The sequence below is a fragment of the Chanos chanos genome, chromosome 2, assembly GCF_902362185.1.
Source record: "Chanos chanos chromosome 2, fChaCha1.1, whole genome shotgun sequence".
Classification (NCBI taxonomy): Eukaryota; Metazoa; Chordata; class Actinopteri; order Gonorynchiformes; family Chanidae; genus Chanos; species Chanos chanos.
Genome location: NC_044496.1, coordinates 16,177,541 through 16,195,271, shown reverse-complemented (window position 1 = coordinate 16,195,271; position 17,731 = coordinate 16,177,541). Strand labels below are relative to the sequence as shown.

General features: G+C 41.7%; 1 protein-coding gene across 1 annotated transcript in view; it reads left to right on the top strand.

Moving 5' to 3' along the window:
- elp4 (elongator acetyltransferase complex subunit 4) overlaps positions 1-14,805 on the top strand; it is a 43,405-nt gene extending 28,600 nt beyond the window's left edge. Inside the window, exon 10 of the mRNA XM_030794398.1 lies at positions 14,622-14,805. Coding sequence (XP_030650258.1) covers positions 14,622-14,732 — 111 coding nt within the window. The 3' untranslated portion in view covers positions 14,733-14,805. The remainder of the gene's footprint in view (positions 1-14,621) is intronic.
- Positions 14,806-17,731: the final 2,926 nt, after the last annotated feature.

Genomic DNA, 17,731 nt, shown 5'->3' with positions numbered 1-17,731 from the left:
TTTGAAGTTAACCTCTGCTGAGGTGCTACCCATTTGCGTGCCAGATTTTCCCAAGAGGCCATTCAAGGGGTTGGGGAAAAACTTCTCCATCCTGCTTATGCCTAGCAAGTCTCCGCCCCCCCCCCCCCCACCCCCTTCACCTTCTCACATCTCACATTGATGATGTTAATGACCAGTGACAGCTCACTTTTGCCTAGCATGCCTGCAGTTTTCAAAGATACCAGCCCTCCAGTCCTACCTCCTACACCCTACACGACTATTCTCTCTCTCCAGTCTTTTCATATTTTTCTTTTATAATATTTCTTCTCATCTTTTTTTCTGTCACATTTTCTTGTCTTGAAACAGTCATTTGCATAAAAATATCTGTCGTAGTGTGTTTTGAGGGTTGCTCAAGTCTGTGTCTTGGTGGAAACAGCAAGAGATAAAGGTCTTAAAACATATGCTGTTAGATAAAGTTAAATAGTTGTAAATTCTGTTACACAACTTTGCTGTACAACCTTTTGTCCTTAAATGAGTAACATTCGGTTAAACGCAAAATACCCTTAAGGAAATCAGAGAGTTATGATTAAGTGAAAAAAGTAATTGCATACTGGGCAACTCTTTTCAGTCATCTGAGTGAAAAAAATTACACACCCCGATGCACATCTTCTAAAAACAATGGAAATGTTGTTGATCACAAAGACATTACCTAAGCGTGAGAACAACGTCTAGTTTATATGAAACGTCAGTATTCAGATAGTCTCGTTGTGTTAATAGTTTCAGTGGTCCAGAATAATAGACACAAGTTTGAGAGGAGGCTGGTTTTTCCACCTGGTTCTGCCATATCATAGAATGATCTCCTGACTTTCAGGCCTAAATAAATGCAACACCAGTACAAAGAGTTTTAAAAGGGTGCTTGCCACCGCAAACCACTACATCAGCTTCATTGTACCTTGACGTAAATGCTATTAGCGACTGGAATTCTTTTAAAGGGATGTGACACATTCCCTCGTGACAAATTCCGTGGTTTGGTGAAAGATGGTGGTAGAATCCACTGCCTCAGGCACAGTTCCAGAATCTCCAATGATTGTTCAGTTAAGTAGAGGTCTGGTGACTGAGGAGACCATGATGTTCTGTTTTCACTGTTCTCATGCCCATTACTCTGAGAGCAGTGTGAAGGATCGCTCGTCCAACCATATGCCATTTTTCCACTGCTCACCAGACCTGTGCTTGGGTTCTTTGCATGTACTTTACTTACAGTCATGCATATTTAGGTATGGTAAGGGATTTGGGCATTGCAGTCCAACACTAGTGTCTTTCTCTTCGTACATCTTGAGAGGTTTTTCTTTCAGCTATGTTCCCTCTTGACATAATGCAATTCTTTTTCTATTTATTAAAAATAAGAAGTTTTTCGTCAGATTATTTCCCTCTCACCTAACCTCGCAACTTCCTCTTTCAGTTCCAAATATTCCTTCAACAAAACTCACCCATAGCACAGAAATCTACCCTTGGCAGATATTTATCTTCAAAATTCCTCAGTCGGAATGACTAAAAGAGGAATGGGATTTTTAAATAGAAGTTGTTCAATCAATTTACTGTTTTATAGATTACACTGAAAGTCACACTTCATACACAACTATGAACAAGCGATTCCTTTACAAGACTAATGACAGAATACAGCATCATTATTTTGTGCAAAAATGCATGATTGGGCAATTCTTAATAACCAGCTTTGAGGCAGAGAAAGATATTGTATTTTTTCAGTGATGAAATTTACAGAATGACTTCCTCCTTTGTGCTGGCAGAAAGTGAGGTTATCAATGCCTCATTTAACTTTAGCAAAGCAATGTAACTCAGAGAATGATTCGTACGGTCCAGTTTAAATGCTGCAACGTGCATCAAACTGATTTTAATAGGATTTTTTACAGCATCATTCTACTATAGCCAGTTATGCAGACATTTTTCCTAATCATAAACTCCAGTAAAGATCACGTAAGAAAGGTTGTATCTTTATCAACGTTTTGGGGCAAGTGTTTTTAGGGAAGGAGTAATAATTTGATCTGTGTTTGTATATATTTATATATATTTATGAATGAAACAAGCAAGGAACTCACCTTGTCTTTATTTCATTTTTATCGCCTGGACTAAAACCCCACAGTTTTTAGAGTCTGTGAGGTTATGGTTTCACGGTGGTTTGAGTTGAGTTTTGTTTAGGGGAAAAATATGAGGGTTAAGGATGGTATGAATGTTAATTTTTATTGAGACTCAAAAATCTGTCAGTGTAGTTTAAGCCTAAGAATAGAGTGTTACCGTATATCAGACTGGTTATTAATGTAATCTGTGTGATAACTGTTCTGTTCTGTTATTATAAATATAATTTCATGTCCTTTTTAGACCACAGTATTTTTTCGGGTCCACGTACATCTGTTTTAGTTGTGAGTTATTTCTCTGATCATGTCATAACAGAGAGTTGTGTCTCAGTCTCTACTTGAGGTGGCACCAGAATTCATTGCTGTCACAGCTTAGTGCTAACGGAACAGTGAACCCTAAACCCTGATTAAGATGTAAATTCACTCTAATTCGAATGTAAATTCTTGCATTTACATGAAGATGTCAACTGTCACATTGCCATACTGGTATTTTTTTTTTCTCCCTTCCTCTTTTGTTCTTAGATTGTGGAAAGCGGGTTTAATCATACCATTTTGATTTTCTAAAACATTTGGGCTCATTTGCTCTACGTTTGCTGTAGTATTCCCTGTTGTATCCTACCTTTTTTTTCCTCTGCCCGTGTCTCTCAGTGCTGTTCCTGGGGGACTGAAGGAAAATTTGGAATGAAAATTGAGTTCATTTGGTGCCAGTATTTTGCTTGTGCATCAATTACTTCTGCTGAATTTTCCTCAATGCAAATCAGCTCGAGCTCACTGAGAAGCTACGTGTATATGAGATAATTATTTTCCCCTTTGAAAGCCAACAGATGAGTGACAGAACATTTTGAAAAACGCTGCCAGGAACAACCAAAAAATCAGTGTTCATTTTGTCTTTTTTTTTTGGCAGTGGACAAATTAATCGTTTTTTTTTTGTCACAAATAATCTGGCCACCAAGGGACCCCTGCTTTCTTCACGATTTCAAGAGAGATTGGCCCTGATGGACCAGTAATCAATTAAGCACGGTGGTTTTGTCTGAGATGCTAATGTCCTCATATGGCTCAATTGAAGTCAGCTGATTAATGCTGCTGGTTTGAGCACTTACATGTATGTGTCATTATTGGTGAGATGTGGTCTTGCTTGATTTGTCTAAATGGCATAACAGAAATCATGAGTTTAATGGAAACTCTGGTTTGTTGCTTACGATAGCTCTGGTTTGAGTAATTGTCTTACAGTTGTTGTGGTAGCCGATGGTTTGCCCTGGAGAGATTGAGGTGTGAGGGTTAATCCCTCTGCAGCGTGTTGGGGCCTGGATGGGCCATCCCGTGCAGGGAGTACACAGAGAGCCTAGGGAAAATTTTCATTTATATTTACACACAAAATCAGCTTAGATCTTTGAGCTCTGCTGATTATTCACTATTGTTTGTTCTGTACTGCTTTTTCCTTCTTTTATTTTACATTGTTTGTGGTATTACTGCATAAATAAAATTCTATAAGTCTCCCTCTTTTACGTAATAATACTAGCATAATGTATGTTAGCAACTTTCAGCTCAAGCAGTGCATAGCTGACATTTTTGAAGCAGGCATCTCGTATTTGTCTCAGGAACAGTTTTCATCATTACATTCTGAGACCAAAGTGAGGGCAATGCTACAAGCTGGTGAAAGTATGCGCGTCTCCCCTCCCCGTGGGAACCACTGCTTCGTAGCTATGACTGACTGTAGGTGGTTTTGTGCTCAGGTGAGAAGGATGTTCATGTACCCAAACAGGAATGCAGACAATGCTTCATATGTTCTCTCACGTACAAAACCAACACAAAAGCTGAAGTGATTTCCCATTAATTCTCAGTCATAGAGGAATTTTGATCATCTTTTTTTCCGTTTCATCTATCAGTTTGCATATGTCAAATTCACTTGACTGCTCAAAAAGAGGGCACATTCCAGTTATCCTCATCCAATAAAAGCAGTGGTATGTGCCCACGAGCAAATCCTGGCTTCATATTTCTCAGTAGGTGTGCCCAGTCACACTTGGGCTTATAGGAGTGGCCTTAGAGTTGGTGGTAATCTGCTGATGTGGGCGTGTGATATACACAACAGATAAGTCATTAGTAACTTTCCTCGACATCTCTCTTTTGTTCTCCTTAACGTACATCCTTGTAGAGATGTTATCTTTCACAGACAAATAATATCAAACGTGCCATTCTGTATAATGACGATTGGGTTACGCGCTGATCTCATAGGGGAAAACGCTCATTAAACAATTAGTTCCTGTTCTCTCAAAGGTGCTTTCTTTGTGAAGTTTGCGTAAGTTGAAATTTGCATTTCTGTGGGAATGCGGTTGTCTTTCGACAGAAAGCCTTAACACCCGTGGAAAATTAGAATTGCATTTATGGTTTCGGTGAATTTATAAACATATGTGAGGAAAGACTCTCTCTGAATCAAAGAGAAAGGCGGAACTAAAACAAGTGTGGACAGTAAGACACCTTTCACAGTTACAGCTGACTTCTCTAGACGGACACGGAGGATGATGAGGAGGGTGAACTAGACATGGAAAAACTGGACAACTTAGCCTCCAGCTACCATATTCAGTCATCAGAAGGTTCTCCAGGTGAGGTGGTGGTCACTGAGTCCTCCTATACGTAAGCGACGGCACTTCCATCTCGCGCTCTCCCGCCCTCTCTTGTGCCCACTCACTCACTTACTCTCGCTCTGTTTCTATATACACTGTCAATAGAGTAGTGTAATTAAGCATTGCCCTCTCCCACAACAGTCTGTGACTGAGCAAGTTCTGTAGTGTTCAATCTAGCAAGAAATCCTTTCCCCATCTCTCTGAATTAGCTCCTCAGCCACACTGCGTTTTGTCATTCTATCTTCTTTAAAAGGTCCTGCTCCCTCGTTTGTTATTTTTTCCCCTCTGTTTCGTTCTCTCTTTCTCTCTCTATCTCTGTCCTTTCATTATCCAACAGGACTTATACATGTATACAAAAGCTCTTGAATTGGTTTCCTTTCTTCCCTTTCAGGCTGTATGTCATTGTTGTTGGCAGTAGGCTGTGTGTATTTGTTTAGGGGTAATTGGAGAGGGAATCAGAGGGGTAATGAAGTGAATCCACTCATGGCTGCTCCCCTCAGCGGCAGTCTCAGCAGCTCGGCAGGACTGCTCCGCAGAGCCAGAATGCCTATTTTATACCCAGGTGGACAAACACAATCACAGGCTTCTTCCTTATTGTGACAGCCGTGGGTCTGAAGCGGGTGTGTGTGTGTATGTGTGCGTATGCGTGTGTGTGTGTGTGTGTGTGTGTGTGTGTGTGTATGAAGTGCAGTGGAACTGGAGGAGGACCTTTCAGTGGCACTGAGTCCTCCCACCCCTGCTGTTGTGTCCTCAGCACTCTGGAGCAGCCTAATGATTCCACTAACACCTCCAGTATTTAACTCTGTCATGGAAAAGCAAGCAGGCCGCTGCTCATGATTTACATGCCATTTGCTGCTTCATATTGTGTGAAATTCAATTGCACAGCTCAAACGGTAGCCAGTGCCCAGCTTTCTCTGTCTCTCTCTCTCTCTCTCCCTCTCTCTGTCACGGTCACTCTCTCTTTCTCTCTCTCTGTCTCTTTCTCTTTTTCTCTCTCTCTCATTTTCTCTCTTCCCTTTGGATGTATCAGCAAGGTGGCTTTCGGAAAGATTAATCTTTGTTGCAAAAACAAATGCCACCATGATGCCCTTTTGGACTGTTGCTGTTTTTAGGAAGTCTTCCCTGTTTTTCTCTGAGAAGAATAAATAGATAAAAATTTAAACAAGATTTTATAAATAAGTCATGTATGGTGTACACTGTGGAAAAAATTTACCTTCGTCAAACACAGATAGCTCAGGATTGTTAAGTTGCTATGGTAATGCTACTGGTGGTGGACCAGTGTTGAATGCACGTTCTAGTTTTATTCCGTTTCTTTCATTTTACTTTCCAGTTTTATTTGCACTGCATCTTTCTATGCTTTTGTAGTTTTCTCTGAAACGAAGCTGCTCTGGCAGAAGATGAAGACCTGCTGTATTTCCAACTGTCCGACACACTCTCACTGACCTTCAGTCCAGTTGTCCCATATCTACAGTTAACTTAACACACACGTATGCACGCACACATGCCCACACACGTCGGTTCTGTGAAAAAGTTAAAAACATTTTTTAGATATACTCATGGTTTTTCTTTTTTTCCTGTTTTATTTCCACTTATCCAGCACTAACAGTCCCGTGGTAAGACAGTGAAAGGGAAGAAGAAAAGGTCACCCACAACAGCTATAACACTTGAGACCGCCGCCCTAGGTGCTCACACCAGCTATGTGTTAGCTCATACCTCGAAAATACCATGACCTCACTGCCTTCTACTCATCCTCAGTACACAGCGCAAGACCTCATTTCACATGTTCTCAAGTCGTGCACTTGTTGTAGGTGCAATGTCTCTGTGCCCGTCTTCCCATAAAACACACTGTTTTTAGATCGTATGGCCTGTAGGCCCGATTTTGTGTTGTAACACCCGTAATCATACTTTACGCTTCATTCATAGCCTTTGGAATATGCTAAATATGCAAAACATGTAAGAGTTAGTCGGAATAAGAAAGAGGCTCAGGTAGTGATCACAACCTTGGGGATGGAGATGAAATGGAATGCTGTGAATTTTCTGACAAGGTGACCGAGGTGACGTCTCATTTTGACTGACATTCCGGAGACCCTAAAGGTGACTTTGTCTGCTCCAGACTCACCTGGCTGAGCCTAAATATACAGACTTGCCTACAGTGCTGACAACTGGAATAAGCGGGCACTTTAGTGAAAACCTGCCTAAACTATAGCTTGAAATAGATTTATCAGTAGAGATGTATATACCTAACGTCTTTTTTAGACAGGACGAGTCAAAGGGTGCCCTGGTAATTCACAATATTTGTCAATAAATCGTTACTTTAAGTGTGTTAGTTCACTGGAGTGCTGCTGTAAATCTGTGTTCAACTCATTTTTATCCCAGCATGCTGAAACAGAGAGAGTGCTTGAAAATAACTACCGGCAGGCTTCTTTGTGTTTAGACACAAGAGCAAATAGTTGCAGCATAGATAAACAAAGCCAGTCAAGAGACTCTTAAACACACTCCATTCATCTGGAAACTCAAAAACAAAACCAAGGGAAGCCAAACACATTGAATGACGCAGTGGAAGAAAGAATGTTACCCCAACTGCACTTATTTAAGAAGATGCTCTTTTATTTACCCTGCAAATTTCTTATAAAAAAAAAAATCTGAAAATATATTATTATATGAATTTGTTTGTCATGACGATTAAGAGCAGGTTTAAGACCGCAGCTTCATTTTACAATTCATCTTTTTACAAACTGCACGTTTGCGTTGGAGCAAAGCACATTGGTAAATGAATATATACATCTGAGGCCGTTGAAAGCTGTTGCCATTTTGGCTTTGTGCTATTGGTTCATTCTGAACTAGTTACTATCAGTTAGGAGAATGGCTGCTTAGTGAAAGGAGGTTACTACAGGCAACACCTTTTCTGTGCACTAGTATGAAGTGCTCTGCGCGGTGGGCTTTGTGTCTCAGAAGTGCTGTCCTCTTGCTCAAAGGATTCTTTCTAGTGGAGAGTTACAACCTGTGATGGATTACGCCCCCAATTCATTAACACTCAGTCAGCCACTTGAACACGGCACTTTCTCTCTCTCTCTCTCTCTCTCTCTCTCTCTCTCTCTCTCTCTCTCTCTCTCTTCCCCCCCCCCCCACTACCTCAGCCATTCACTTTCTCTATTCTCCCCATTTTAAGTTGCATTCTTTGCTCATCTCTTTCTTTAATAGCCTGGCTCTCTGTTATGACCCATCCCTCTCTCTGTTTGGTCCAGCCACTCCACTCCTCTCTCTGGCCTCCACCTCCTTCAGTGCTACCACTCTTATGCCATCTAGACAGCTGATAATAATACCTAATGGTTGATTAGTCTCTTCTCTGCCACGCTGTATGGAGAACAGCATGGTTAGGATGCTAACATGGAAAACTCTTAGCTCACCGTTACACGTGTCTCCAGAGCTTTGAGACGCTCTTGAGTGTTTAAACTTTCAACCCCTGTTTGTACTTTCAACCCCTGTTTGTACTGACCGAGTAGCTTGTCTCCGCATCTCTCATTCTGGGTTACAGATGAAGACATACTCATGTTTGCTTCCTCGTCTTTCTCTCTCTCGCTCTCTCTCTCTCTCTCGCTCGCTCGGTCTCTCTCTCTCTCTCTCTCGCTCGCTCGCTCTGTCTCTCTCTTTCACCCCCCCCATAGTCAGGGCTTGAGCAGCCCACCACTCAACTGACAGGTCAGACTGCTCACAAAGATGGCACAGTAACCTGCCGTCGACCTCTTTTCTGCCACACGAAATGCATTTAAACTGTGCATGAACCCCACTGCTGGCTTTGGGATGGAGGCAAAAAAGGGTAGGGGGGGTCTTTTAGGAGGGGTAGAGTTGGATAGCAGTAGGCTCTGTGCTCTCTTTATAATAAATTCCATTGTATTTTTCTCTGGGTTAGCCTATGCTCCAATGCTTCAACCATGAATAAAATACAGCAGAAACTCTTGTTTTATTCTTGATGACAGTCACTGTTAGAAAGATCCTCACCGAGTCTCGGGGTTTTATGGTGAATGGTAGAAAAAAAGGACATTTTGGTGGTGACAGCATGCATCATTCTCTTACAGTGAGAGTGACACAAAAAACTTTGCCCAATGTGTTCGTAACAGGTAAACCCCTTAAATTTAATCCTTGCCAGCCACGCAAAAGCCACCTCAATAAAACATATTGGCATGTAGAGATAAAGATCTAGCTGTAGATATTCCAGGAGGAGTAAACCACAGGTTTTAGCATGACTGTTGTGGTGTCCAGCAGGGCAGAGCCGACTCTTCTTCCTCTGGATAAAGGAAATGCTTCCGTAAGGGAGGACTAGTTATTGTCCTCCAGATATGTTGTCATAATGCGTGGGGGCCATTGCCTCTCAGGTCAGCCAATCGGATGTGAAAGCAGCACTTACGCGTGATTGTCCTCTGTGCCTCTCGCCCTCCTCCAGCCATGTGTCAGCCTGGGGCAGGATATCGCCCCGGTCCCGTCTGCAGCACCCAGCCGGCCAGCCTATCCGCCACCCGCTACACCCCAAGTCCCTGATACTCACATCCCCTCTCCAACATCACCTAAGGTTCACTCATATGACACCCTCTCAGATAGGACCCAACAGAAAGGAGAGAAAACTCCCCCCAGTAGTCCTCTCTTGACCTCCAGAGTCATAGCCCTCGAGTCAAAGCAAGCACTAAACATCAGCCTCACAAGAGAGGCCTGCAAAAAGAGGATGATACCGGTCATAAGGGCCTTTGCTTTAATCGGTCCTCTGTTAACCTGAGTGGTTGAATTGTGTTGTTGGAAGAGGAGAAGACATTGTTCTGCGCGTTATATTAATCCACTTTTAAAAGTGTGGTTAGATTATGCATGTGCTTAAAAAGGTTAGACTTGATGCTTTGAAGTGTAAAAGCAGATATGACAAAGTGATAAGTGTAAAGCTAAATAAACATTGAGTAAAATATTAGGGTGCACTTATTACGTATAGCAGTTACCTGATAGTTGAAATAGAAGCCGTTTGAATGTGCCTCACGGTTGCTCGTGTTAAAACATGTCTATCCAAGGCTCACTCTGAGTAAGTTTCCTTTAGGATTCTATGAAGTACAGAAAGTACTGATTTTGGGCTTCTGTTTAAAATAAGAAGAAGAGTTGGGTTCTATCAGGTGCATAACCTTTCCATCAGGCGCATAATCTCTCTCCCCAACCCTTTTTCAAACCACCACCTTCACTGCATCCGTCCACACAAAAGCACGTTTAAATATATACCAAATGAAAGGGTTCAAGATTGTCCTTGCTGATACTTAAGAGGTTTTGAAGTATAGTTAAATTAAGACTTGGTGAAGGTGAAGAAATGGCATAGGAGCAGGATCACCACCTCTTGTTGTTGACTCTGAGCCTGTGGGAGCAGAGGCTGAAATGTTCGGCTCTTTAGCAGCAATACTAAACTCTGCAGTCTGGAGGCTTTACACTGAGGGCAAAGCGAGGGATCAGGATAATATTACACTCTTTTGAATGATCAGTGAGAAAGAGGAAAGCTGAGGTTTATGTGTGCTTTTGTTCAACTGAAACGGGTTAGAATTACATAATGGTCATCCCGCTCAGCAGTTTCTGCTTTTTCTCCTAAAGTTTTGTCTGTGAAGTTAAGTGGAAATGACCAATAGAAACGTGTAAGTATTTTTTTTTTTTTATTTTAAACTTTGAATGTCACCTCGTAATATTGCAAAAAAGTGAAAAGTCCATCTAAATTACACTGAATACTGAATGAGTACCTAAATATTCTTGATAACATCAAATCAGGTTTGGTGAGTCTGTGTCCTAATAGCATGCTTGGCAGTGTGCTTTTCAAGTGTCACCAGTTACAATAGGGTGTGGAATAATGTTCGTTTTACACTACATGCACTGTAGCCGTTGCTATTGAAGCCTCAGAACTGGGTTCACAGGTTCACAGAGTACATTATATAAATCTACTTATTGTGTCATACACAGTTTAGTATCTCATATCTCACAAACAGAAACATTCACATATCCTTTCATGCCACCTTGAACTAAATGTATTTGTCTCAATAAATGACCTGGGTATGGACCAGTAAATAAAACTGTATACTGCTCACACATAGGAACAACGTACTGTCTGTGGTTGAGCTCCAGGGCTGCTATAGTACGTACAGTTAATCTTAACGATTAATTGTTGTAATAAAGGTTCCAGATGGCTTTAATGTACATATTACTTTTCCCTTAATGTTGTCGTAAAACACAATTTTTAATTGAAAAATTAAGAGCACCGTTTCATCTACAGTACCAACGAAGAGCAACAAAAAATGTCGAAGAACTAACTCGCTAAATTAGCAGCTAATGCTTCTTTCACCCGCTATGAGTTTCAAGTTGTGGAATTCCTTTTCTGGAATTCTCTAAGTGTGGGATTTCCACTTAATCTGTGTTTGGGAAAATTAGGGGATTGGATTGCACATTATGGACTTATGTAAGTCATATAAAGACTGCTAAGTCTGCAAAGCAGTGAAATTTGTGCACCTTTGACCCCACACACAATTAGTGTTTGTGTTGACATGCAGTTCCATCTCTGGTAATGAAATTTTTATTTTTTTTGCAAGTGCCAATACAGCTGGTGACATGCAGAATCTTTTAAGTATCTGGAGAGCTTTAAGGGCTGTAAGCAGCTGAAAGTTTTGTTCATTGTTAGTTTATATCAGTAACACTCTTGATCAAAGCTGCTCTTTACACACTGCTCAAGAGACCCTTGAGTGATACTGAAGTGTTCTCAAGCCAGTTGGTGCTGTGACAGCACTGCTGTGCAGTTAGATGGGACAAACTGCTAACCTTCCTGGCTGTGCTAGATTGCGGGGGGAAATATGCCTTTTCCTTAGCTTGCTTTGGGGATCCAACTAAATGTGTCTCTTCGTTGTATGACTTAGTTTTCTCGAAACCCCCTGTTGCTCCATCCCCTCCCTACCCCTCCATCCCCTCCCTGCTCCATCTAGACCAGCAGTGTCAGGCAATGGAGAAAAGCCTGTGGCCAGCTATCCACAATCAGACATAACAGCAGTGTAAAGCTGGATTTGAGTTTTATTTGTGAAAATGTATCTTTAATTAATATCCCTGTGGTAACCTTGAACAATGTATGATATATTCTTGCATTGTTTCTAAGGGAATTGAAAATGAATTTAGCTTGTGTTGTCTCTTGGTAAATCTCAGTCACCTCAATGACAACTGTGTTGTCTCTTGGTAAATCTCAGTACCTTCAAAGACAACTGTCTGTCATCTTCCTGCTCTCCAAGTTGTCTGTTATTGATTAATCTGGTCTGCCCCAGTGCTGGGCTGTGATGATGATGATGATGATGATGATGATGATGATGATGATGATGAGCTGATCAGAGCATGCTCTGTCCTGGGGCCTCATGTTAAAGCACACAGTCACATATGGGCAGATATGGAACTGAATGACCATGGGATATCAGTCTGTTTTGTTCTTTTTGGGGTTTTTTTTACTCTTTGCCTTTACCTGTCTTGACTTATATGTTATTGATTCCTCTCAGCAAAATTTCCACCACAATGCACTTACAGGAGCCAAGTTGTGGCTTGATCAATGCAGATTTTTTTCTTTTTAGATGCACTTGAATGATCTCAAGTCATGAATGATGTGTGAGCATGAGTGGGCACCTGCCTCCATACCTGCTCTTAAGCTGCGTTTTAAGCAGACGCGAAATTTTCAAGCGACTCGAATGCATGAAAAGTCAGTGGCAGGAGGCAAATGGGTGGAGCAAATCACGGGCGAAACTGCAAGCGACGCTAAATGGGCAAAGTGAACGTTCGCTTGAATTAAAAAATGTTCAACTCAAGCGCAAATTAGACTGGCGAAAGCCAGTCACCTTCAAGTAGGGCTAGAAGCCACACCTCCTTCCCAGAAATCTCTTAAGTCAAGATGGAGGACAAACTGATTGTGGGTAATCTGATTGGTGTAATCAAAACGTGGCATGAAATTTGTTTGTTCATTTTTCAGGCAAGCAATCAAACCCCTGCGCGAGGAAAGCAAAGTGAAATTCCGCTTTGCGTTCGGTTAAAACGTGGCTTTACACGTGTGAATGTGCGTCTGTGGGTTCAGGGCTACTGGTTTCAGCCTACTTTGCAATAAATTCTAAACCTATGCACAGAGTTGGATTGATATGATAGACCATTTCACTGACAGGTTTTGTGACAGGATTCCTCTTTTGGACTGAAGTTCCTAGAAGCTCATCCACTGCCCTCAAATGCTGCTTTTCCTTTCAGGAGAAGAAATGAGGTGACAAATTGTTCAGGTTGTTTGAAATCAATTCGCGCTGTGGTTGTCAGCAATCCGGTTGATGGTTCAGCATTCTTATGTGGTTGAACTCAGCTCCTGTCCGTCTTCACATCAATGCCTCTTATCTTGTAAGTCATCTCTGCTCCTGTGTTCACTCCATGTTCCTTAGTATTTCCCCTGATTACCTTAACGGAAACATGTCGAGTTTAAGTGGTACCTCAACAGGTTTGTATCCTGTCCCAGAGGGCCTGAGAGGAATGTGATCTAAAAAGCCCTAAAGCTAATTGGAGGAGAGGCTCAGTGGATTTATCGGGAGACGGAGCAGAGAGCTATCCCTGATCCTCACTGCTAAGTCCAAAGTTTACCTGTGTTCCTCTCACACAATAGTGGGTCCTTATTATGAGAGAGATAAGCATCTTCCACAGGATGCGGCTTACCTTAATCAGCGTGGCTTGAGGGGTCAGAAAGGGAGAAAAAGAGAGGGGATTTCTTTAGGAACTGATTTGCTACATGTAGCACTGCAGACACTAGATCAGATTGTTTGAACTTATTAGACAGCACATATGCGCCTACTCTTGTTCCATACCTGTACAACCAAAGTTGTGTAACTTCAGTACCTGCACAAACCAGAAGGGCTTGCATAAGCCCATATATAGTTTGTGTGTGTGTGTGTGTGTGTGTGTGTGTGTGTGTGTGTGAGGTCCCCTCATTAGTTTTTGTCCTTTAATGTAGGCAGTTGGCACAGATCTGCTGTGAGAGAGATTAGTGCCTGTACAGAACAAGTTACTGAGCTAAAGCGCTTGATTCTAATGACTCTGATATAAGCCGTAGCTTACATACAAACCTTCTCTTTAGCCACTAAAGAGGCCAAGGCGATCTGAGAGTCTTGAGAGGTTTTTAGTCGCACGCTAACATCTCTTTTTCACTCCGGCTATTGAGGGTGCGTGGCCAAGTGTCCAAAATGATCTGTGTTCACAGCACTCAAAAATGTGTGCAAACACCGGCTGAAAAACGGGATCTTACTTCCATGACTCCTCTAAGCTAGACTACACACACACATCAAAGAGACTGATAACCACTCCTTTTTCTGAGTCTAATTTGGTTGTATTTGTTTATTTAAATGCATGTTTGCTGGTATTTCAGCTGATGTACTCCAGGTTTAATGTTTTGCTATAGAAAGCGCAAACACCACACTCCTCTCATTCTGTGTCCAGACGTTGTCATCTGTGGCGTGTCACAGCTGTCCTTCTCTCTCTGCTGGAGTAGTGTTGTCAGGCTTGGCCTATGCTGTGAGCAGTGTGAGTGGAGTTTGACATAGGGGGTAACAAAGTTAGAGTGGTTGAGCCTGGGCTGAAAAAGAGACCCTTATATAATCTCTCGGGTCAGTCTGTTCTGTTCTGTTCTGTTCTGTTCTGTCCTGTTCTGAGTGCTCACTAATGGCCTGTTGGAACTTTTTCCCCATTTCCCTTTTCCTCTCCCTCTGTCATTAATTCAGTAATTTCTTTAATTTTTCTCACTCTCCTCAATCTCTGTCTGTTTCTAACTCCCTCTTTTTTTGCTTTCTCTCTTTTTCTCTCTCTCTCTCTCTCTCAGAGACTGCATTTGCCTCCAGACCTGTCAGAGACAGTGAGTCGTGTGAGTAAAGTCGAGCTGGCAGCAGGCTGTGGTTCCAGCACTACGAGCAACAAGCACCTGGACTTCTAGAGTGTTCTCTCCCTCCCCATCCCTCCTCCTATTGTCGTGACAGCTGAGCAGGCACAAGCCGTCCCACCACCACCTCCACCTTCTTCATCCACAGGTTCACACCCACCCCTTCACTACGGACCAGCACCACACCTCTGTGGCGCTGTGTGTGAGAGAGAATGTGAGAAAGCTGACTCAACTCTACATGTGGATGACAAGCAAGCATAACATCAGAAAAAAAAAAAAAAAAAAAAAAGACATAAAACCTTTCTCAGGTCCTCCACCAAATTCTGCTGTAACACTCCCACCATTTTTACAGTTTGTTAACAAATGTGTTTAAATGAATGAATTTGTATTGCCTTGTTTTGCAAAGTTATGCTGATTGTTGTCTGACAGATCCCGGTACTCACTCTTTGATCTGTGTGCTGACTGAGTCTGGGAGGCATGAGTGAGGTCAAGGCTGTAACATCAGCATCTCCATGCCCGTTGTGTTTTTGTAATAGGTCATGAATCTCAATGAGAAATTGTGTTGTGTTTCTTGCCAATTTGAATTGAACTGATAGCTGCTCTTTGGATGACATGTTGCCAGTTTAGATAGTCAGATTTGCTCATGAGAGAGAGAGGGAGAAAAAAAAAAAAGGCTGCACAGTTTGTGATAAATTTCTAGCACTCACTTCAGACTAACCACGGTGTAGCTGTGACGAGCCAACACCAAAAAAAAAAAAAAAAAAAAGGAAATTGTTCAGACTGTGACATGTTGATTTATATTCGCATAACAGATTAGAGATGCTGCGTCTTTCTTTGTCTCTCCTTGGTGTCATTTTGAATATGTTACTCTATAAGGTCTGCTGGCGCTACTAGCAGCAACTTAAAAACCACATCTTAAGACCCAGTCTGTCAGCTAAAATGCTCCCATGCATCACAAATGTTCTCAACTCGCTGTCTCTCCTTCCCTTTTGCCCCCCATTGTAGATTGTATTCTTGTCATTGTAAGTTTGATGAAGGAGATCCTAATCTAAATTTCATGATGGTGGAGGGCGCAGTTTTTATGTAGTTTCACTAGGGGTCTTTGCTGATTTGTGTTTTTATGGCTCAAATTACATTTGACGTGAACCCCCATGACTTTGGGGAAAAATGTATTTGTCATGACAAAAATCCGGTCATACGCATGCATTATTCACTGAGTTGAATAAATCTGCTTACTAAAGTATCTGTTCATGAGACCTCACATGTTTACGTGCACATTCACATTCAGTTACTGTTGTGTTTGTTGCCCCGTCTTTTGGTTCTCATAGCACCATCAACCCTCAGTTTTCATTCTCTCTCTCTCTCTCTCTCTCTCTCGCTCTCTCTCTCACTCTCTCTCTGCCTCTACCCCACTCCCACCTGTCTCTCTCTGTCTTTCTTTCACTTTCTCTCTGTTTATGCCTCTCTGAAAACAGTGAGCGATTAGCTATATTGCTCTTAAGTCACATTTGAGTTGAGTTGTAGTAGCAGCCGTGCAGTGTCTCCTTTTTCTCTCTGTAAGATTGTGCGCTGAGGTGTCCTGTAGCCTCTGCTTTGATTCCTCTCTCTGTTCAGAGGCAGAGAGAGGCACACACACACACACACACACACTTACACACACACATACACAATATGGTCCTTATGAAAACTCCCATCACACTCTTGTACTTCTTTAACTGAAATTGCCCTCTTTAGTGTAATAGTGTAAATGTTGTTTATATTCTGTTTTAAGGGACTGTTTTTCTTTTAAATCTTTTTTTTTTATATAAGGTAAGATGTTAACTGCAGTTGCATTAACTTGCTGCTGGGCACTGCCTTAGCTTGCGTGTGAAAGCATTCAAAAAATGTCTCATGCAAACCAAGTGATTAAATTCATAGTCAAATGAATGTTTCTTCAGAAACTGCCATGCCTTGTCTGTCAGGTGTTTATGTCTGTGACATTCTGTAATGTTTTTTTTTTTCCTGTAAACAAGTGCTGGTTGCTTGAAAGGGGACAAAGATAGCACCAAACCTTTGTGAAGAAGGGTATGTTTTCACTGATCAAAACAAATCCTTCTTTAAAAGTATTTGAATCCAGCAGATCTGTAAATATTGTTTCAATCCCCTCTGAGTGAAAAGCAAGTATACATAAAACTTAAAAAGCTTAAAAATCCGCAAAAGACATTTTTAACTAAACAAACATGAAGATCATTCAAATGTTCAGTTTTACATCAATAAAGACCAAAGTCTTTTCATTTTAGATTAGCTTTTTGTTTTATTTTCTTCTTTTTTCAGTTCACTGGGAATTGTTCAGTGCTGAGATCACTGCTTTCTCCAAATCTGGATCATAGTACTATTTAATTAAAGATGATCCCTCAATGTCCTCTAAAAATGTGAGAATATGCTTTGTTAATTTTTTTTTTGTTGTTTTCATCTAGATTTTAGTTTTAACTAGAGCTGATGCTCTGAATTTTTTTTTTTTTAGCTGTGGGAAAATGAACATTGCGCCTGCATCTTATTATAATTTACAGTTAGTTTCTTTGTCTGACCATCATAAAGTATCAAAATTACACGTTTTCTTATTAATAATTGACCAGCATGTATTACAATGCCAATATGAAATTGTTTTGAGTTTCTGCATTAGTGAACTGTACCGTTTCACTGACCCACAGGGTGCTCTGCTGCCTCCACCTGACCCAGCTTTTGCCAGCCCTTACCTCCCAACCCCCACCCCCACAGAACACCCCCCCCCCCCCCCCCCCCCCCCCCCCGCTGAGGCAGCAAGTGAAGCAAAATAACTCATTCTGCCACACACTCGCTTCGTCTCTCCCTCAGCTCGCCCTGGGCTCAGGCCGCTTTATTCTTCCCATTTTCTTCCCTCTCTCCTGCCCCCCCTCACCCCCGCGCTCCCTCTTTTTCTTTTTTTAAACCATCGTAACTCTACCAAAACAACAGCAAGCAGAGCTGAATGGTTTGGCCTTTCCATTGTGCTGCGCTTTTGTGATGTTTGAGCTGTGTGGAGGCAGTTGGTGCTT